Source organism: Indicator indicator, chromosome 1 (genome assembly GCF_027791375.1).
Source record: "Indicator indicator isolate 239-I01 chromosome 1, UM_Iind_1.1, whole genome shotgun sequence".
Classification (NCBI taxonomy): domain Eukaryota; kingdom Metazoa; phylum Chordata; class Aves; order Piciformes; family Indicatoridae; genus Indicator; species Indicator indicator.
Genome location: NC_072010.1, coordinates 99,745,763 through 99,766,778, shown reverse-complemented (window position 1 = coordinate 99,766,778; position 21,016 = coordinate 99,745,763). Strand labels below are relative to the sequence as shown.

Below are 21,016 nucleotides of genomic sequence, written 5' to 3'. Positions count from 1 at the left end.
GTAGCAAGGTGATTAAACAAATGCGAACTGAATTTTTGACTGAATATCTGTCTGTCAACAAACATTCATTCTAGGAGTGGGTGAGGTATCAAAATTAATGGTGATAATCGTTGCTTGACTTCTAGATCTCTGAACATGGTTTTTCTATCATCTTTGGATGCCCATCTGCAAAATATACCTATTTTCTGCTTCACAGGAGGCTAAGGATTGATGCCACAGTATTATTGAAATAGTGATCTGGTGCATTGATTTGTGTATGGATACTTGAATTAAAAATTTCCAACTTACAAGGTCTCTTGGTCATAATGATCCCCAATATTTAAGGATGTGAGAGTTACAAACAAAATAACTCTGTTTTCAGATGGAAATTGTGTACCACTAGATTCAGAAATTGCAAGGCCAGAACACAGAATTAAGTTTCACCCCAACATGGGTTGTTTGGGCAGAAATCTGTAAATCTGGTCTGTTAAGATCCTTCTTAAGAGACACCTCTAAAGAACAAATCTAGTCCTTTTGATAGCATGTTTCTGAGAAGCTGCCAACAAAGAGCTCTGGGTAGTGTAATGTGTGCCTCACCAGTAGTATAAGATAGGAGTGCCCTTCAGTGAAAATAGTAATCAAAAAGTCCTACAGGACTAGAAACAGGTCAAATTGTAATTCCCTTTTCTGGCATGCAAATGAAAGAGCACACTCTCTTCATATTCCTTAAACAGAAGCCTGCACTGTTGAGTATCAGTTAATACTTGTAGTCAGTCTGATTTTGGGAACTAGTAAAAGGCTCTTACCTCCTACACCTACAATACATGGTAAGAGGGACACTGCACATTACTTCTCTTTTTTTTTTTTTTTTTTCCTGAAGGGCATATTCTGCATTCTCTTATGCAAAAACAATTTCAAGGCAAATAAAGTTTTTGCAAGAATCCATGCATCTTGGAAGAACTGATAAGAAGCTTTTCTGTCAGATTCAATAGGACTGCAGGACCCCATACACATAAGTTTCTTGACTGTGGGGCTCAAGTGCTTTTCAGAATGCTAATCTATGTCTGGATTTGAGCAGTCCAAAACAGGGGTTAAGGAAGAAAATTGTTAAAGAGTTCCAAAATGTGTTGTCTGGGGAGCTGTGAGCTATTCTCTTACTTTACATATACATTCCTGTCGCACGCTCTAATATCATAGAATCGTGAAATGGCCTAGATTGGAAGGGACCTTAGAAATCATCTATTCCAGTCTCCCCCACATGGGCAGTGCTGCCTTTCAACTAGACTCAGCTGCTAAAGGTCTCATCCAACCTGACCTTAAACACCCCCCAGGGAGAAGGCTTGCACAACCACCTGGACAGCCTATTCCAGAATCCCACCAGCCTCATACTGAAGAATTCTTCCTAAGATCCAGTCTGAACCTACACTCCCTCATCTTAAACCCATTCCTTCTTGTCTAGACACCCTTATGAAAAGTTCCTCTCCAACCTTCCTGTAGAATCCCTTTGGGTATAGGAAGGCAGCCACAAGATCTGGGAGACTTCTCTTGTCTAGGCTGAACAACCCCAGCTCCCTCAGCCTATCCTCATAGCAGAGGTGTTCCAGCCCTTGGATTATCTTTGTGTCCCTCCTCTGGACTCGCTCCAACAGCTCTGTGTCCTTCTTATGATGGGGACACCAGAACTGTATGCTGTATTTGAGGTGCGGTCTCACAAGAGTAGAGTAATTTGGAAGAATCACCTCTCTTGACCTGCTGGCCACACTCTTCTTGATGCAGCCCAGGATATGATTTGCCTTCTGGGCTGCATGAGTGCACTGCCAGCTCATTTTGATCTTCTCATCAATCAATACACCCAAGTCTCTATCTTCAGAGCTACTCTCAACCCACTCTGTACCCAGGCTATATTTGTGCCTGGGATTGGCCTGACCCAGATGTAGGACCTTGCACATTGAGTTGTTGAACCTCGTGCAGTTGTCACTGGCCCGTTTCTCAAGCCTGTCAAGACCCTTCTGGATGGCATTCCTTCCCTCAAGTGAGTCCACTGCAACACAGCTTGGTGTTGTCAGCAAATTTGCTCAGGATGCATTCAATGCCACTGATGTCCATTATCACTGATTCCATTCCATTCCATTATCATTATCACTGATGCCATGATATCGTTAAAGAAGCTATTCTACTGAATGGAACCTCAGACCTAAGCAAGTTTGAGCCAGCTGTTTCTAGGGTCCAGAGCAGATTTAGATTTCATTGCTTGGGCAATGCAGTACTCCTTAGACTGCTGATTCCTGGTTGCTATCTTGTACTGTAGTTGTTCAGAGCAAGTAATTGTAAAGCTGTGAGCAAAGCAGAACAACTGCAGTCATTTGCATGGTGAATTTCACCTTCCTTTGCTAGGAAAGGAACACAGCCAATGCTATTACTTGTATTATCTTTCTATTGAGAACATATGTTTTTCTTAGCAGCTTCTGACAGACTGCCATTTTGATGTTTGGCATCAGAGTTTGTGAATTAGGTCAGGAAGCCAATTTCAGCAGAAGTTTTCATTATTATTGATTTGATCAGAAATGATGAATCTATATTTAAAAAAATTGATATATCTTAGTTCATGTTAACTAGTCTAAGTAGCCTTTCTTTTAAAATAAGAAATCTTATTGCAAATCAGTCACTTACTGGAAATATGTCACTTATTTGAAATATGTAAGCAGTGAACTTATAAATTCACCTGTGATTCAAGGTCCTATGTGGTAAAATAGGAAGGCAGTGTGGTTGCAGAATGGAAAGCACTGTAACAAAACTATAACTGTATTTGTGAGTTGCAGTTAACTTCCCATTGCATAGTCCTAAGTAAATGGCATATTTCAGAGAGATAATTAATGGAACTCTAAATCACACTAATTAGGTTTTATGTACAAGACTGATTTGTAAAAACAAAGCTAATAAACAAAGCTTTGCTCTCCTTATGAAGCAGGTGGGGGTTTTCTGTTTGATTTTAGCAGATACTTACCAGGGAATTGCATAGATCAGTACATGTGACATATCTTTTTAACACGTTAATTTATTTCTAATGCTTATTGTACTTTGGTTCTGTTTAATTACTCCCACTCAGGTAATGTTGCTATTTTCCCTGGCGATTAATGTGGCTACACTGTGGGTTGGTTTGGGTTTTGGTTTTGGTTTTTTTTAAGTATGTTTTAGCTTTTCTGTTTTATGGATATTTTGTTCAGAGAAACAGATTAAATACGAGCGTATAACAGAGGAAAGAGAGATCTCACGCCCTTTTCTGTGGCTTTTAAAGTGGAAAATCCCACAAATACAGAAACCAGAGATTCTGCTGGTTTTCTCAAATTCCTCAAAACTGGAGGAATACAGAATATTGTAGAAGACTCAGATGTTAACTGATGAGGAGACATTTAAAGTGGCAAAATAATCTATCATCCAGTATAAAAGTAAAATGAGCATGCTCATTTGGAGTCTTAAGAGAGTAATTATGCAATGCTGAACTCTAGGACCCCTGTCTGAAATGTATTTGCTAGAGCCCAATATCGTTAAGCTCTGAGCTACTTCACCTTTCGGTGATTTCAGTCAGCATTCATGGTACTCAGAGACCAATTGAATTTCTTTCCACAGCAAGGGAACACAGATCATGGGTCAGATTTTTCACTCTTTTGTTGCATCGACCAGCACCTTTCAGAAATATTTTCATTGGAATTAGTGTGGCATGGACTATTTGCCATCAACTGCTGAGAGGCTAGTCCTTTCCTTTTAAACCTGCAGTATAAATAATCTGAAAAATGTCAGATACTTTATATGTCTTCATGGAAGTGCTTTTGTCTAGTTTTCTTCAGGACTTTTGTTTGTTCTTTAAAGCCTCCTATCACCTTATAAGCAAAATGATACTGTTTTTTATTGCTTTTGGCAGTGCAATCAAAGTGTTTTCTATCTGTACATCTGGTTATGTTCTTCTCTGTAGCAGAGCATTTTGCAACAGACTTTGCTGATTCCTCTGCAGTGAAACAATGCCACACCTAAGCCTAGCATACCTCCATTTACTTGATAAAAAGCTGAAGAGCTTTGCAGGATGCAATTTTTCTCACTTGTATATACAGTATTTTCAATAGCAATGTTGTTAGAATTTCTGATTTTGGATCCTAAACTGGTTTAGAGAAATGCTGATGTGTATATTAACAATCAATTTTAAGTGTTAAGGATGACTGAAAAATAACTATGACTGCTCATTAGGGTAAAGATTTTGAAATGTACTCTGCTCTGGATCTTAGCAGACAACTGTGTCTTAAACAAATGTGTGGGAAGAAGAAAAGCAGTCCGGGAAAAGCAGCTCTTATAGTTAGTAGCATTTTCTCCCCTTTTCCCTTCCATTGAGTCTGTCTCAAAGTGGGTGTTTTAACATACAAGCCATTTCTCGTTAACATGTGTGTGTTTATTTTAGCATGATGGTGTTGTTTTTTCATCTCCCACTCTGACACAGCATGTTTCATCTGTATATGATTTCTACTATATGAGGCATTTAAAATGGCTCAGTGAAGAAATGGATTCTTGTCACTTAAACAGTCACTCTCCAGATCTGTGGATACTCAGTCATTTTAACAGTGTTTTAAATTCTGTGTGCTTGAATATTGACTATAAAAATTGAGAGTGATACGATGTCAAGAATTTAAAGGTACTCTGTTGTACCAGTAATAATTTATGTTAATCATGTTTTAATTTAGTCATTTTTGACATACTTGTATTTACAAATTAAACCACTATTATGGTTCTCCTTTGTTTGCATGATATGATTTTATTTTATATTTTTTTTCCACTCACCAGATGTTTTCAACACTTTGCTTCCCACTACTGTCATCCCCTCCCTTACCACTGCAACAGTCCCAACCACTGTAGCCTTAACAACCAGCACAACCACATCGGCAACAGCCATCAGCACCAGAGGTACAGTATGCTTCTTTGTTATGGCCTGAAAACCACATTATAAATAGGAAATTACAGGTTTGATTTTTAAGAAGGATAGAAATTTCTGAAGAGAGGATTCAAACACTTAAGTTCAATATATATTTTTAATAGAATAATCCACAGGATGGTGCACGGTTAAGAAAGATTTCCTATGACCTTGAATATTTTCATTGCTCTAGTAGTGTGCATGTGAACTTTGACAGGATGCTTAAATTATTTGTATACATTTGCATTTAATTTTTTAAGGTTGGTAAATTAACTTTAATGTAGAATGCAAGCAAGCTATTTTTAAATAAACATGACCTTTTACGTCTGGTTATTTTGGGTGCTAATATTTAAAACAAGATAGGTGTCTCAGCACGGGAATTACTGCTGATGCAATGTTGCTTGATAACAAAGTGGCATCACATTTCATCGTGCTTGTTAGTCATCTACAATTTAAGGTATTCCTACCTTAAGGGTGCCTTTATTTTGCTTATACTAGAACAAATGATCTGAAATTTATCTTTCCTCTCTCCACCCCCAATCCTGTTTGGATTTTGCCTGTTATAGCTTTTAAAAAGTTTCTAATAATGCTTTGCTTTATTATAAGGAAAATATAAAGCTTAGTTTTACTGTTGTATTCAGTGACTGATCAGATAACTGTTCAATAGTGAAGATGTGTGTGTAAGGCTTTGTAGATTATCATCCTCTGGGTCGCTAGTAATCTCTCAAAGTGAGTGAAGTGGCAGGAAGTTCCTGTGTGGTCTGCTGAAGGCTGTCATTGTGCAAGGAGAGGGGAGATAATACTCACTTGCCCCACTGAAAGTAGTCACATCTATCTATAATTATCCCAGGAAAATTAAGACAGAGTTATGAAATGTTTTTTATTTCTGGAAACACTGTGACAAGTCAGCTGTAGCAACCTGACTAACTTGCAGGAATAAGCTGAGCTAAATGCAAGTCCATTGTATATAAAATTTGTGATAGTGTCAGATCACCTGTCTTCTTCCTTTATAGGGCACTCTATATTGTGACCTTCATCTAATAAACTGACATCAAACCTAACATTACATTTTTAAGATTTAATACTACTTATAGTGTGAACAAAAGTATCGTTTTAGTGCAGAAGAGTGTTGTAGTAGTCCTTTCCCCTTATAATAAAAATAAATAAAACTAAAATAAAAATTAAAAATAAAATAAAAATAAATTAAAAAAGAAAAATAAAAATATAGATTGTGGAAAACAGACCAGAGCTTGATGTGCCATGCTGGTACTTACTGTCCTTAATGAGTAGTTTTCTTCTCCTTGTTATGACTAGATATGTTGTGATTATAAATTTCTCGTGCTGATGTTGCTAAGGCATTGTCTACCTTCTAAGTTTTATTTAGGACCTCCTTTTCCTTTACTCTGATGTGTTCTTTTCCACCTTTTGTGTACCTGGCATCAAGAGAAAGACCTGGAAAAGCAGAGCCCTCCTCTAAGCCTCAGCTCTAACACTTATGACAATGCATGGTATTTGATGCTACAGTAACAAAGATATAGTGTTTTAAGAGGAAGTAAAAGAAAGAAATGTGGGTGAAGATGATAAATTACTAAAACATGAGCACTCCATTTTCCCAGAAAAAGAAGTTATTGTAACAAAATGACTTGGAAGAAGGGAGCACTGTAACTGAAGGAACTGATAGATATGGTCTCTTGGGCAGATAATGTAAGAGAAAAAGGACTGTGGGAAGGCTGTTTCTTAAAAAGCTTGTGTTGAAATGAAAATGCAAAGGGAAAATAGGACACATGAAATAAACTAATGAAGTTGTCTACCTAACAATTTAAGAAATCAAAACCCACAGAAATGAGAAAGCAAGAGATTACTGTAAGCATAAATCATAGAATGTATCAGTCTGGAAGAAAAAGGAAACCAGGCATAAAATCTGACACAACCAGAAAAAAAAGTAATTGCAACAAGCAACGTGTGAGAAATTTAACAAAACAGAAGGATTTAGAAGTGGATTAGATGAAAGACAAAAATAAAGAATGTAATTATGCTATTCATGAATTATGAAATAACTGGTATTTTAGCCATCAGTGTATGACAACTGGAATGCTGTTGCTAATAAGGGTGTCACACTGAAAGATGACCAGAAATAGAGAAAGATCAAAGACCATGAACAGGAAGTTAAAGATAGCCCCTCCAAGAAGGCCAAAGACAACAGTTTGATTGGTTTTGCTTTAGAGAAAAAAAAGAAAAAAGTACAGTCATTATGATTCTGAAGTTATTTTCCAAGTTGAATGGGGTAAACTAATCCACTGAATTAGTGGCAAAAGCATTTAGTGGGGAAACTTTCTAAATTCATGGAAATTAGTGATGCAGTGTAGCTATCGAAGTGCTACAACGTTCTTCATCCTTGCTTTCTTTGAAAATACTTGATTCCTGTGACAGAGGGAATATACTCTCCTAAGGTGTCTTCCTCTCCTTTCCTCAACCCATAAACAAATAATGTTCACAAACTTAAAAAAGCTGTTGTGAAGACAGAGTTTTGCCATTCTGAAATACTAAACTGAATCTTATCTAGATTTTCATACCACCTACACATCAGAAGTACAAACAGTGTAAGAGCCATTTTGGAGAGATTTTCAATAGTATCTAAACATATTTCCCTTTGACACTTCTGCTTTTTGTTCCAGTAAGACTATTGGCATAAAGCAGTATATACAGACATAAAGTTGTGAAGCTCTTCATATATTTTCAACATTCAAACAATTTTTTGTTGTGTTTTGGCTTTAAGGTACATTGGAAGTAATATTTCTCTGTATCTTACTTTATTGGATCTAGTCTGATCATGCCTTAAAGAAACAGAAGATTGTCCCAGACCATAAGGTAGTACATATTAATTAATAATAGCTTTGAACTGGATTTCCAATAGCTGACATAATGGTCTTGCTGGACTCATTTCATTAATTCTATTGTAAAATTATGGCTTGATGCTTGTGACTCACCTCAGGTAAATTGTACAAGACATTCCTCTATTTTGCATGACTTTTATGTAGTCCACCTTGAGAACACACTATTCCACATCCAGGCACAGGAGATGTCTTTACAGGAATGTGATACAGGGTATAAAGAGCCCAGAGACTCTGTAAATCTAGGTCATTTTACATTGTGATGAGTCTACTTTGTCATTGCCAAAAGCCTGAATAAATGGGAGAAAAAAAATGTTTCAAACCCATCATCACTTAATTCTGGAACTGTGAGACCCATATTGGTCTTAATTTGCATGACATTTAGTAAACAACATGAAAAAAAGCTACTGATCCAGTTGGATGACAGTGTGATAACTCATAAACATCCTGTTTAGTCAAACTTCTCACTTTCCCAGACAAACGTATGCTTGCTTTTGTGCACAGTCCTTCAGGAATTAATTATTCTTTTACTGGTACATTACCTACTAACTCAAAGAATCTAAACACAATTTGATGCCAGTGAAGAGTATTGCCCTTTATATATTTATCAATGCTATCTTAAAGCCTAATAGCTATAATAAAGAATGTATGACAAAATGAGAATAAATTATATGTGAAGAAACAATTCTAGAGGACTACGGAAAGAATGATTATACACTGTATGAGTACTTTCCTTTCTATGAGTTTTATGTAATACTATTTGTGAAAGTTGTTCATGGATCCCTGCTAGTGTTCTGTTTTGTAAGAGAAGAGACAAAAGAGGATTGTGGATTTGTCCCCAGTAGAGAAATTCTTTGCTATCATAAAGTTAATTTAGATGGTTCTGTGCCAATCCTTCAGTCATATAGGTAGAGAGGGAGTGCGATGAAGTCTGGAAGAAGCCACCTCAAGTCGGAATAGCTCTGTGTTTCTCCAGAAGAAAAGCTTGTGCACACAAATGTACATAAAACATGCCCACAGGCTGGCATTTTGTTCATCACACACACATTTTTTTCTTCTTTCTGTCAAGAAGAAAAAATCAAAGAGGTTTGGACTGATATTATTGAAGACTGAAATCTCACCACCACCCCAAACAGGTACAGAATTAACATTGCAAGAACATCCCAAACTGAAAAGGTAGATCCACTGTGTTCATTGCACGTATCAGGGTGATTCAGTCTCAGCTGACTCACTTGTATAATGACTGTGCCAGAATGTTCAAAGCTTTATTTAGCAATGCCTAAAAACATCTCCAAAAGTCATTGCATTTAGCAAAGACGTGATGCTGCTCCCAGGCAGCTGCACTGTGAAGTTCAAGTGTTTATTTAATAGTCAGGGTGACAATGTATATATACATTTATATATGAATAAAGTCCCTGTTTTATTATAATCCAATTTGCTTTTATTAGTTTTGGCTTTGGTAAAAAAAGAAAAATTTCTTAAAGGAGATCTGTGGAGCTAAGTTTAGAAGAAGCATTTATAGTGAGTTAGGAAGGGTTTGAGGATGTGATCATTTTGAAAACTATCGTGATTTTAATTTGAGAATATTTCTATTTAATCATATAAATATCAAACATCCTAGCTAGAAAAAACAACTGCATTACTTTTCTTTTCTCCATTTTTTACCTTGAAGCCTATATGAAATAAAACAAAACAAACAAACAAACAAAAAAAAAAAACCTGAGCTGTTTAGCTAAACTGTTTACTTACAGACAGTTGACAGGCAGAAACTACGTGGGCAGGACTTGTAGTCCTCAGGGTTTTTGTATCCAGACAATTTCAAGTATTAGATTTCATTTTCCTTTCACATAATCTGATTAGTATAACTTGACACTTTGAGATATTGACAGAGAAAGAATCAACAAAGCAAGGAAAAGGTACAGAATATGTGATGGACAGGGGAGGTAAGGGTAGACTTATAGCTTAAATATAGTTGTGTATACTTACTTGCATTCAACTCTGATAATAAAGAAAATGGCATTGTCTAGTGTTAAAAACAGGGGGTTTATGATAGCATCTTAAAAGCTATTTGTTTTACATGTTACTTCATAGCTGTAGTAGTAACATAAAATCTAATTTGTGTCTGGTTTTACTCAGATGAGTACCTTGTCACTCATAGGGGCTAAATAGAGACCAGGAAGAGAAATGGTGCCCAGATTCCCAAGGTCTGCTACTAGATAACAAGTGCAGAGGAGATGCAGACATGTCATACTGCCTGCCTCCTTTTTCATGTGCTCTCTGCTACCAACAGCTCTGACACTGGAAGAAAAACTCCACAGCTGTGTTTCTGTATGGCTTCAGCTCATCATCAGGCATGTGGCTCATTGGGCCAAATGCTAGGCTTCTGTGCAATTGGGAGGATTAACCAAAGCAGAGGTTCAATGTACCCAGAAAGCAATACTGCAAGATTTGGGAGTTGTTGTTTGATAACAATTTACTTTTTTACATCAAAATATACCTCTCATGGTGACATTCAAACGTAAAGTTTATGCGAATACGAACAAATTAGAACAGAGAGTTTTTTAAAAAAAATATTAGGCAGTCTTGTGCTTCTTTATTCACTTGTGGTACTTGAAGGACTCACAAGAACTATGCCATGAACAGTGGAATCCAGAATAGTTTTGCCCAACATAAGTGAGGAAGGTGAACTGCTCTTAATTCTGTCTGTTTCTTTGTAGATTCCTCAGTGTGTCTTCTGACTCATTCACTATATACAGCTCATTTGGTCTCACTTGCTTGACATTTGCTAGAGTTTCTGGAAGAGAAAAAAAATAGGATTAGAATAGACTGAAAATAAAAATAAAACTCTGTACTGTTGATGTTTAGATCTCTTTCTTCAAAAAAATTGTTCTTCAGATGTGTGCCTACCCAGTCCGTATATGTCTGTGTTTTCTCTGGCTCTTACTGTGTTCAACAGCACTTGGAGTTTCTAAAGTACCATAACTATATTTTCAAGAGGCTTAGTGGTCCACAGTGCTCTTTTTAGGGGAAACACTGTATTTATTCCATTCCCTAAGCAACATTTAATTAGGGTTTCATCCCACTAGTCAGGCTTGGTGGTGCAATTAATGCTTCAAATTCTCAAAGCTCACAAAATTAAGATCAACAGAGGAGACTGTAGCATCTGTTCTAACTCAAAGAACTCTTTGTTTTTCAGGTCTGATAGATAAACAGCCAGGAAAAGCCTTCTTACAGTATCATGAAAGTGACTTTCAAAAACATTAATGCAGTTGATCATGTACACAGATTTGTTTAAAAAAAATATATAAAATTTAAATTGGGAGACCTCAGATGTTCCTCTTATACTTCTAGTCTCATAGTATAAGGCATCCCAATAGAAGCCAACAAAAAAAAAACCCAAGAACATAACAAATAAACAAGCAAACAAACAAATGAAAAGCTAACAAACTTCAAATCCAAAACTCAAGCACTTTCTTCTTTACTGGCTAAATTTCTGCAGATTTCTAAGTATATCCACAAAGAATCAGAATCGTACAGACAATATTCACTCACATGTGTGGTGATCATAGACATGTAAGAGCCAAGCAAAAGGCTGTGTAAGCACAGTATGAAAACAATCTACATTTTTTTTTAAATAAAGTCTAGGAAATTTTAATATTGTTGTGTCCACAGAAGATATCTTCCTGTCAGTCAGAGGAAACATGACAACAGGGCAGTAAGTAGCACCAGATTGCAGTTATGAAAGGAAATACTTTTTCATGCAGTGTGAATCTAAATGTAAAACTTCATTATCACTACATACTAAAAAAATTGACATAACTTGATGTTTATACTGTGAGCAGACCAACATCAAAACCAAGTGCTCCTGTGTGGAATTCCTAACTTTCAAATACTTTTAAAAGGTGCTTTATAGCTGCAATATCAATCCCAGAATAATTCTCAAGACATCATGGGAAGCAGGCTGGCCGGAAACAAAAATCCTTGCAACATTTCCCACACTGTGCTAGTTACCTCAATTGCTGTCAAATGTCCTTGAACTTTTCCATTTTTATCTTTTATGCAAGCTAAACCAAAGAAATATGCAATTTAGAAAACTGCAATCCTCTCTGCTTTACAGCTATTACGATGTAAGATGAAGACTGTCGTCATTATTATGTGTTATTTGGTCATATTATTCATGAAATTAGCTGTTGCATTTTGGAACAAATATAGATTTCATACTCTGAGTCGTTTGCCATGTAAATGAACATCATAAATGAGAGACAGATTACAACACATGCTGAATACATGAAAAGAAAGAAATATCATAATACCATGTATTAGGAGCCTTCTTTTTATGTCTGTAACAAATATTTCTAGTGCTAACAAATCCATCCAGCTGTCAGCTTGCAGTAATGAAGTATGCAACTTAAAAAGTACACAGTGATTTCCAGCCTTGATGGATTATCACTTAACCCAAAATGCAATGCTGAACAGGTAAGTATCACAATTGGTTGATGGTCTGATAAAGATTCCATTATACAGCTGAGCTCCAGAGAGGCTTCAGCAGTGTGTCAGGAATTCAGACATTCCTAACCTGAGCTCTGATCACACTGGGCTTTTTTTTCAACTGCTTATAAATTATGCAGTCTAACAGAATCCATTGTAAGCTAGCAGTATGAGAGATTTTCCAAATTAAGAGTCCCTTCTGCTGGAAGCATGCTGAGTGCCTGCAAAGAAAGTCCTTTGATCTGAATTCATCCTGACACTTTGCCTCAGGTGCCACAGGCTGTAAGGTCTTAGCACTCTTTCCTTCTGACCATCCTCCACATGTAACAGGCAAGGAAACACAGACCTTTCAAAAAAAAAAATACATAAGGACTGAAGTCATCAGTATCACCACCTCTATGTAAAACAGAACATAAAAATCAATGTGTACTGAAGAATCTGTCTAACCATACTGACCATTTTCATCTGACCTCTGGTTGAGTGGTGTCCTCAGTCATAACATTTCCTAAATTTTAGTAATGTGTAGTAATTTTGAACTTTCAGATGTAAACAAGACTTGAAACCTGTATTATTTGTACTAACTTCATGCTCCAGTCATGCTTAATGATTAAAAAAAAAAAACATACCTGTTACTTTAAAAGCCAGAGTGGCACTGATTTCACGGGACTTTTGAGCTCAAGTACTTGCAGCTCTACAAACAGTGTAGCTTGCAAACTGAATAAATGAGTTTATCTCATGTAGCTGCCAGGTAGTTTTGAGGTTTGAATGAATCTGGATTTCCCAGTCCTAAGAGTGACAGACTATTTTTAATGTATTACCAGTGTTGCCTGCAGTGCCCCATAAGCTTGAGAATGACCTGTAATTATGTGAAGAATTTCCTTTGCAGGAGAACAGGCTGTAATACTCTTTCTTCTGTGAGATGACTTACATATACATAAGCTCATTAATTTGCAGTGGAACTGTATGTAGTTTAGTATGTTATTTGTAGATAACGTCTGTGATCTGCTAAATCCAGAGAGAGACCCACTGGGTAAGTTAGCCTAAATGCTTATGTAGATTCGTCTCTTAGAGCTATAGTGAGGAATAGAAACCTTCATTTTATTAAACAGCATCTGCCAGAACATGTGTACACTTAATTTAGACCCTAAGGAAATGGAGAATTCACAATTTCCCTTGGTGTTTCTCTTGACACACTCTATTCTCATTGTTACAAACTTGAGCCTTGCTTCTCAGTTAAATTTCTCTGAGGTTGAAAGCCACACACTGCTTTGTGTTAGACCAGTAAAAACACTTTTCATTCCATCTGTGTTTTCTTCTCAAAAGTGAGTATTTATTGTAAAGAAGACACTGCAAATATGCTTCCAAATTTATTGTTGGCCTTCATTTGAAAGAATTGAATCTATGCTCTTTAGGATCTTATTAAGATTGATTTGGTTTGTTTAAGGGTGCTGTCAAGCATATCTTCAATGGTGAGTTTTAAGGGAGATAGAATGCATTCTTATAACAAGGAGAAAGTTTAGGCAAATACTTCCTGTTGAATAGGTTTTATTGTTGATATATTTATATCAAATAACAAGGCTAAGGTAGTTTTATTTTACTTACAGAGATATTGTGTTATTTAAAGATAGTGCTCACAAAAAAACAAAATCCCCCCCCGATAATTCTGCTTAAGGCAGATTTTAGCAAGTTCTGTGCTGTCAGGATGCTGGTGATGTGCTTCATTGTCAAGAGCAGAAGTGCAACAACAATTGCTGCAGTTAACGGCAAGAGCAACTAAAGCAACTGTTCCAGTTTTTAACACATCGGATGTTAAAAAAAAAGACCGAAACAGTGCTGACAAGGTATAAAACTGAGGAAAGGAAGGAAAGAGATACAATAATGCTTATAGTTTAAAATTTACTGCTAATACAAAATGTATGTCTTTCTCACTAACCAGTGAACTATAGTCATCAACTATGCCTTTGAAGCTGAAAAGATTACTCTCTTGGTTTCTGTGGCACTCCACTTGAAACACAGTTAATAACTTCCAGTGTCAGCCTCATGAAATACAGAATTGATACTAATTATATTAAGATTTTTGGTTGAAAGATGACCTTGCTAAAACTTGAAGCTACAGCATTCCCCCAGAACAATAAAATAAAAGCAAAATCTACAAAGGATTCTGGAGATGACTTAATCTCCATTAATTTTCATGTGTGAGGTTATTCAGATACTGAATACAAAAAAGGGTATTCTTAAGGTAGTATTTTAGCATTTTTCAGAGTGTTGAAATCAATTGCCTATCAATCCCTCTTTTTTGCTGCATTAATGATTTGAGGTGTCCATTTACTCACGAGAATATGCCATGGAGAAAACTCGATGTGGTGCTTGGAGAGGCTGGCTTGTGTGATTGCTTCATAGGAGTAGCTCTTTCAGAAACCAACAGAAACATCACTACAGCTTAGTACTTTGCCTGGGTCTTCTCTCAAACCCATGTAGGGCCCCTGTAGGAGACATCATACTTTATGTGGGTTATTTTCAGAGCACAGTGTATACAATGACAAATGAGCTGAGTAACAGCATGACATGGCTGTTTTCTAGAGAAGAACGATTAGCATATGCCTTGCAAATCTCAGCACACCATAGCAAAATGCTGAAGGTGCAGGGCTTGTTGTGGTAGCTGTTCATGTCCTGAATGCACTGTGCTTCTGACAGTGGTGCTAAAATGTGTTTCCCTGTTACAACTAAGGGGAGAGGGACTAGAAATGCAAACAGAGAATTGCTGTAGTTCTGTTACAACTCTAAACCAAAAATCCTTAAAGATTAATAGTTTGCTGCAGTTGGGCTGTCACATTGGGAGCAAAAAAAAAAAGCAAAGTCCTCAAAGCTTTAGTAAAAATTGAAATACTAGTGAAAAAAATTGAATACTAGTGTTTTGAAAGATTGGCTTAAAACACACCTTAGAGGAAAGAAGTGGAAGAGAAGTCTGGTTTGTAGTGTACAGTGCCTTAAACGCTGTACCTAATCACAGCTGGGTTCTTTTTTTTCTATTTGTCATAAAAATTGAGAGAAAGAGAATTACAAACTCATCTATTCTGAGAAATACAGTGTGGAAAGCCTTATTCAATAACACTTGACTCACTGTTTGGCTGAGTGTAAAAGACTGAATGGGAAAGTACAAATGGAAATGACTGAAAAAATGAAATTCAGAATCTACACAAGGAAGTTCTTTTCACTCTGAGAGAAATACAATTTTTCAATAGCCAACTGAGCCAAGTTTGGAATTGGAGGCACTGGGGTCATTAAAGTAGGGAGACACTATTCTGGAGGAGCTGTGTTAACCAAGATGACTTGCAATGGGCTGAATGGCCTTTTCCTTTTCCCCAAATTTATGTTCTTTTTAAGAAACTTTGATTACAAGTCATCCTGCTGTGATTTAGATAGCATGAATTTAAAAAGGAATGTATCAAATCCTTTCAATCAAGATGCTTGGGATACTTTCCAGTCTGAATTCTTACAAGCCTGTAATAGAAAGCCATCAGCCAAGGAAAAAAAAAATACCAGGAGTAGCAATTTACGTTAATATACAATTTCTTTTTCCAGCATAAAGGATAAGAGACAAGGATCCTGGACAACAATACCAGAGTATAAATCTTTATGGGAATAGGTTATGTGTAGTCAAAAAAAAAAAAAAAAAGGACAATTTAAGGAAGTCATTCTTTTTATTTTATATACTTCTTTTCTAGTGGATAACAAGTCTCTACTATTTAGGCATTAGGTAATGAACTTCATTCAGCTCCTTACAGAAAAGAGGCAACTTTCATTTTAAAGCCCTTTTGGTCTTTGCCATTGACTTTGGACCAGGTTTGTGGATGTACTTGACAGAAACTTGCTTTTATGACTTTGTTAGAAAATGGAAGCATGATAGGAGGCTAATATGTAAAGTATTAACAATTAACTTTTTTTTTTTTTGGGTGTACTTTTTCAGTGAAGGCCAAAGAGGAACATTTTTAATGTGTAGGTTTGAGCTTGACTCAATTACTGTCTCCATTGCAGGAATTCCCTCTGTTCCCGGGCTGATTTGCACTCTTGGGCACACTTTGAGATTGTATGTCACAATTACTGGCACCATTCCTGAGCTTGTTTATCCCTTACAATGCAGTATTGTTAGTGTGGATGCTGGGTTGCTATTGTAGAGGGGTGTACATATGTCATGTGTTGGGTTTTTTGGTTAGACATATTGTGTGTATTACAAAACTCACACTAGGTTATTTAAGATTTTAAAGATGGCTTAATTCAAGACCCTATCCCTCCAGTTCATCTCTGAAGCATCTGTTCCCAATGTTTCTGGATTTAGTAATGCTAAGAAGAAATTAGTCTTTTTTTACAATCACATTGGCTCTCCTCCACCACAAGACCATGTGCCAAGTAATTTGTGAGTCCCTATGGGACTTTTTTGTTGTCATTATTATCATAAGTCCCTGTGTTATAGCAGTGACTGTAGGTACATGTGATAATTGGTTTTGTGACTGCAACGTCCTTTTTTGTTTTTTTTTTTTACTTTCTGGTGCTTTTAAGTAGTATTCACTAACTCTTATTGAACAATTTCTGTGGGAAAATTTACTGCCAATTGCTACTATGACACTCAGAGATTTTAGTTTCTGTTTCCCATGCAGAATGTACTTCTTTGTGTTTATTCTAAAGTGAAGTATAGGATTTTTACAAATTTTAAATCCTTCTCAACCAAGTCCAGGAATAATTCATGCACAGGAAAAATTCACACTGGTTTGTGATTTCCTTCAGCACCATATTAAAATATAAGGGTTGCATGAACTGTGAAACATCTTGCTCTTGGTATATTTGGAGTGTTATGCAGAAGTTAAGAACATCAGGAATATCCAAGGACAGAAAACTTTTTTGTCTGTTTTTATAGGCAATGCTTGCATGTGCTTGTGTATAATAACAGAATAAAGTTCATAGTGAGAAGAACATGTGGATTGGTCTAAACCACATTTTCTAATGTGTCTGTTTTATAAAAAGTGATGAACTGTTAATCTCTTCTGAAGGCAGAACACAATGAGCATATTCTAGGGCTGTTAATGCTACTCAAATACTTTCAGGATTTTTTTTTTAATTGTCAAAAACACATCTGAGTTGCCACATGTTGTGCTCTACTAACCCTGCTTATGCTGTCCCAATTCCTATCTGAACAACTTTTAAAATCCTAACATATTAAACCATTTTATGAAAAAATCTCTGAACCTACGGTGGATGTATCACAGCATTTGAGCATTTCTGCACTTAAGCACAGGCCTAAATCAAGCAACACTACGGACTTGGGGCAGAGTGGCTGGAAAGTTGCCCAGCAGAAAAGGATCTAGGGGTGCTGGTTGACATCCATCTGAACATGAGCCAGCAGTGTGCCCAGGTGGTCAATAAGACCAAAGGCATCCTACCCTGTATCAGGAATAGTGTGGCCAGCAGGAGTAGGGAAGTCATCATGACCCTGTACCCGACACTGATGAGGTCACACCTTGAATTCTGAGTTCGGTTCTGTGGCCCTTACTACAGGAAGGCCGTTTAGGTGCTGGAGCATGTCCAGAGAAAGGCAACAAAGCTGATGAGGGGTACAGAGAGTAAGTCTATGAGAAGCAGCTGAGGGAACTGAGATTGTTTAGTCTGGAGAAGACGAGGCTGAGGGAAGACCTCATTGCTCTCTACAGCTACCTGAAAGGAGGTTGTAGTGAGGTAGGTGTTGGTCTCTTCTCCCTAGTATCAGTGGTAGAATGAAAGGAAATGGCCTGAAATTGCACCAGGGAAGGTTTAGATTCAATATTAGGAATAATTTCTTTACTGAAAGGGTAGTTAGGCATTGGAATAGGTTGGCCAGGAAGGTAGTGGAGTCACCATCCCTGGAGGTGTTAAAAAAATGTGTAGACGTGGCAATTCATGATATGGTTTAATGTCCATGGTGTTGTTATGTTGATGGTTGGACTCAGTGATCTTAGAAGTCTTTCTAAAGCTGTAAAAATTCTTCGACTATGATTTTTACCTTAATGTAAATGAAAATTAAACATGCTCAATAGCTAGCATGTGCTTCAAAAAAAGATCATATTACAGCATGTCTTCTAATATCATTCCCTTGGGGTTCATCTGTTATGGTTTTGTAGGACTGCATGTCTTAAACCCTTTTCTCTTTTTTGACTTGATGGCTATAGAATGGTGCTGCTAATTCTTCATGCATTCACAAACTTCAGTGGAGAACCTAGAGTAAAATTTTAATGACTGTTTAAAATCACAGGTGTCTAAAATTGAATGGGCCTGTCATTGACCAAACATGTTTGAGGAAAGCAGTAAGAAAAACAGAACTGGAGAAATGAAAGACAATGAGAAGCTTCATATTCGTGAAAATCCTCTGTGCATATTTACCTTTCCAAATTCCCTACTGTTGTCTATTTCATTCTTTTATTTCTCTACCATAGTTTCTGTTATTATCACACATTTTTTATTTATGCCACTATTAATACTGACTATCTGATTTTAAAAATGTGTACTTTGGAAACTATTTTGGATATGTCTATACTTAAATACATTCATTCAGACTCTTAGAATCCACATTTGTTCATCAAATTGAGGATTGACTGAGGATTCTGAGTTTGTTTAGTCTGGGGGAAAGGAGGCTGAGAGTGACCTCATTGCTCTCTACAGCTTCCTGAGGAGAAGAAGTGGGGAGGGAGGTGCTGATCTTATCCAGTGACAGGACATGTGGGAATGGTTCAAAGCTACACCAAGTGAGGTTCAAACTGGACATAAGGAAACATTTCTTTACTGAGAGAGTGTTCCTACACTAGAACAGGCTTCCTATCAGAAAGGTGGGTGATACCCCAACTCTGTTAGAGAGGTTTTGCACATTGCCCTTGGTAATATACTTTAACTGTTTGTCAGTCCTGAAGCAGTCAGGCAGTTGGACTAAATGATCATTGTAAGTCCCTTCCAACTTGACTATTCTGTTCTCTTCTATTTTAATCTATACTATTCATTCTTAAGATTTATGATAGCCACAGCAGATTCCTGATGTTGCACTAGAACTCACAAATCTCCAGCTGACCTAGGTTCCTGAAATTGTCTAAGTTTTACATTTAATATTACACATGAAAATCTATGCCATCTTTCTTTTCAAATAAACTGTAATCAAAGTATTCAATTTATGAGAGAATACAATATAATTTTTAAAAAGCCACAGAGGCTTTTAGAAGTGTTACAGTCATAGGTTTCTCCATCTGGTGTTGAATTCTTTCATTATTTGGCTATTGAATGCTTTTTAAAACTATTTTAATTCTCTTTTAAGGGTTGAAAGATGATAATTTGTACTGTGCTCTAAAGACAAGTTTGAAACAGAGCAGTTGGAAAAGAGCAGTTATTTTAGCCACATTGCAGTATTAATAGTATGCTTAAAGGGAAGTCTTCTGAAAATGGAAGAAATGAAAAAGGCATTCAAATGTTCTCAGAGTCTTGGTCAGTTTAGACTTCAAAATACCAGCTTTATTAGTCCTGAACATTGACTAAAATCTTGCTTCTAACCTCAGATCTTCATCCAAAAAACCTATTTTTTTTTTCATCAGTGAGTGTAGTAAATCTGTGTGAATTTTCCAAGATGACTATCAGGAGAAAGAATGCTAATTTTTTTTCTGTTAAAAAAAAACCCAACAAACTGTTTGTTATTTAATTTTTAATTAATTGACCTTTTTCATTAAAATTTATTCTTTCCATGAACATCTTATATTTTAAGATCTCAGTTTTGTCTGATATTTAATAAGCACTAATTATTGTCTTTGCATTGCCTATATCTTAGTGAAAGAAAAATACAGATAAAACCAAAGAAATAAAATACATAGCACTGGAAAACGTGGCAATTGGTTCCACAAAATACCTGATGACCACTAACAGTTACAGGAATATGAACTAATCCTGAATGCATTCCATAGCTATTCTTCCAGCAATCAAAACAAAAATGATGTATCAGCAGCAGAGCTGTGCTGCATTGGAAGCACTACTTACATACATAGTAGGGAGAAAGTGTTAGAAAGAATGGGACTTGCAAACTAGCAGTTTGTTATTCAGTCTGAACTTTACAGATGGTATTTTTTTTTTTGTCAGACCTGTACTGCAATCCTGAGAAGTTGTTATCAGTTTTACAAGACATTAAACATACTTCATAATTGCATGCTAATTGAATTAGTTTGTGATTACATAATCACACAGTAGGTTGCAAAACCATTAGCTGTTTCCTAGGTACCTTCTTATGAGCTGCAATTTCTTGTTTTCTAGACAAATGCCATAAATCAGACTGTAGATACCAGTCCAGTCCTGCAGAAGTTTACCTGCATACTTTGTGTGGTATGGAAATCCCATGGAAATCAGGGAAGCAACATATCTATAAGTCAAATTCATGTGTGTCCTTGGGAGATTAGGACTATGTTTAACATTAGGGATAATTTCCCACTATTTAAGATTTGTTTAAGAAAGTTTATTTGGAAAGTTGTGTAACAGGCACTGTGACATAATCATGCCCAATTATTCCATTAGTTTGATTTTTTTTTGCCATGTATTTGTTGCATACTGAGACAAGGAGAACAAAAATGAGGAGTTTGGTACATTCCTTTTTCTTGGCACTCAGTCTGTTCTATTATAGATAAATAATTTTCAAGATAAGGTTAAGGCATTT

General features: G+C 36.4%; 1 protein-coding gene across 1 annotated transcript in view; it reads left to right on the top strand.

Annotated features, from left to right (window-relative positions):
* Nucleotides 1–21,016, top strand: part of CADM2 (cell adhesion molecule 2) — a 261,666-nt gene that overhangs the window by 207,861 nt on the left and 32,789 nt on the right. Inside the window, exon 9 of the mRNA XM_054392117.1 lies at nt 4,807–4,926. Coding sequence (XP_054248092.1) covers nt 4,807–4,926 — 120 coding nt within the window. The remainder of the gene's footprint in view (nt 1–4,806; nt 4,927–21,016) is intronic.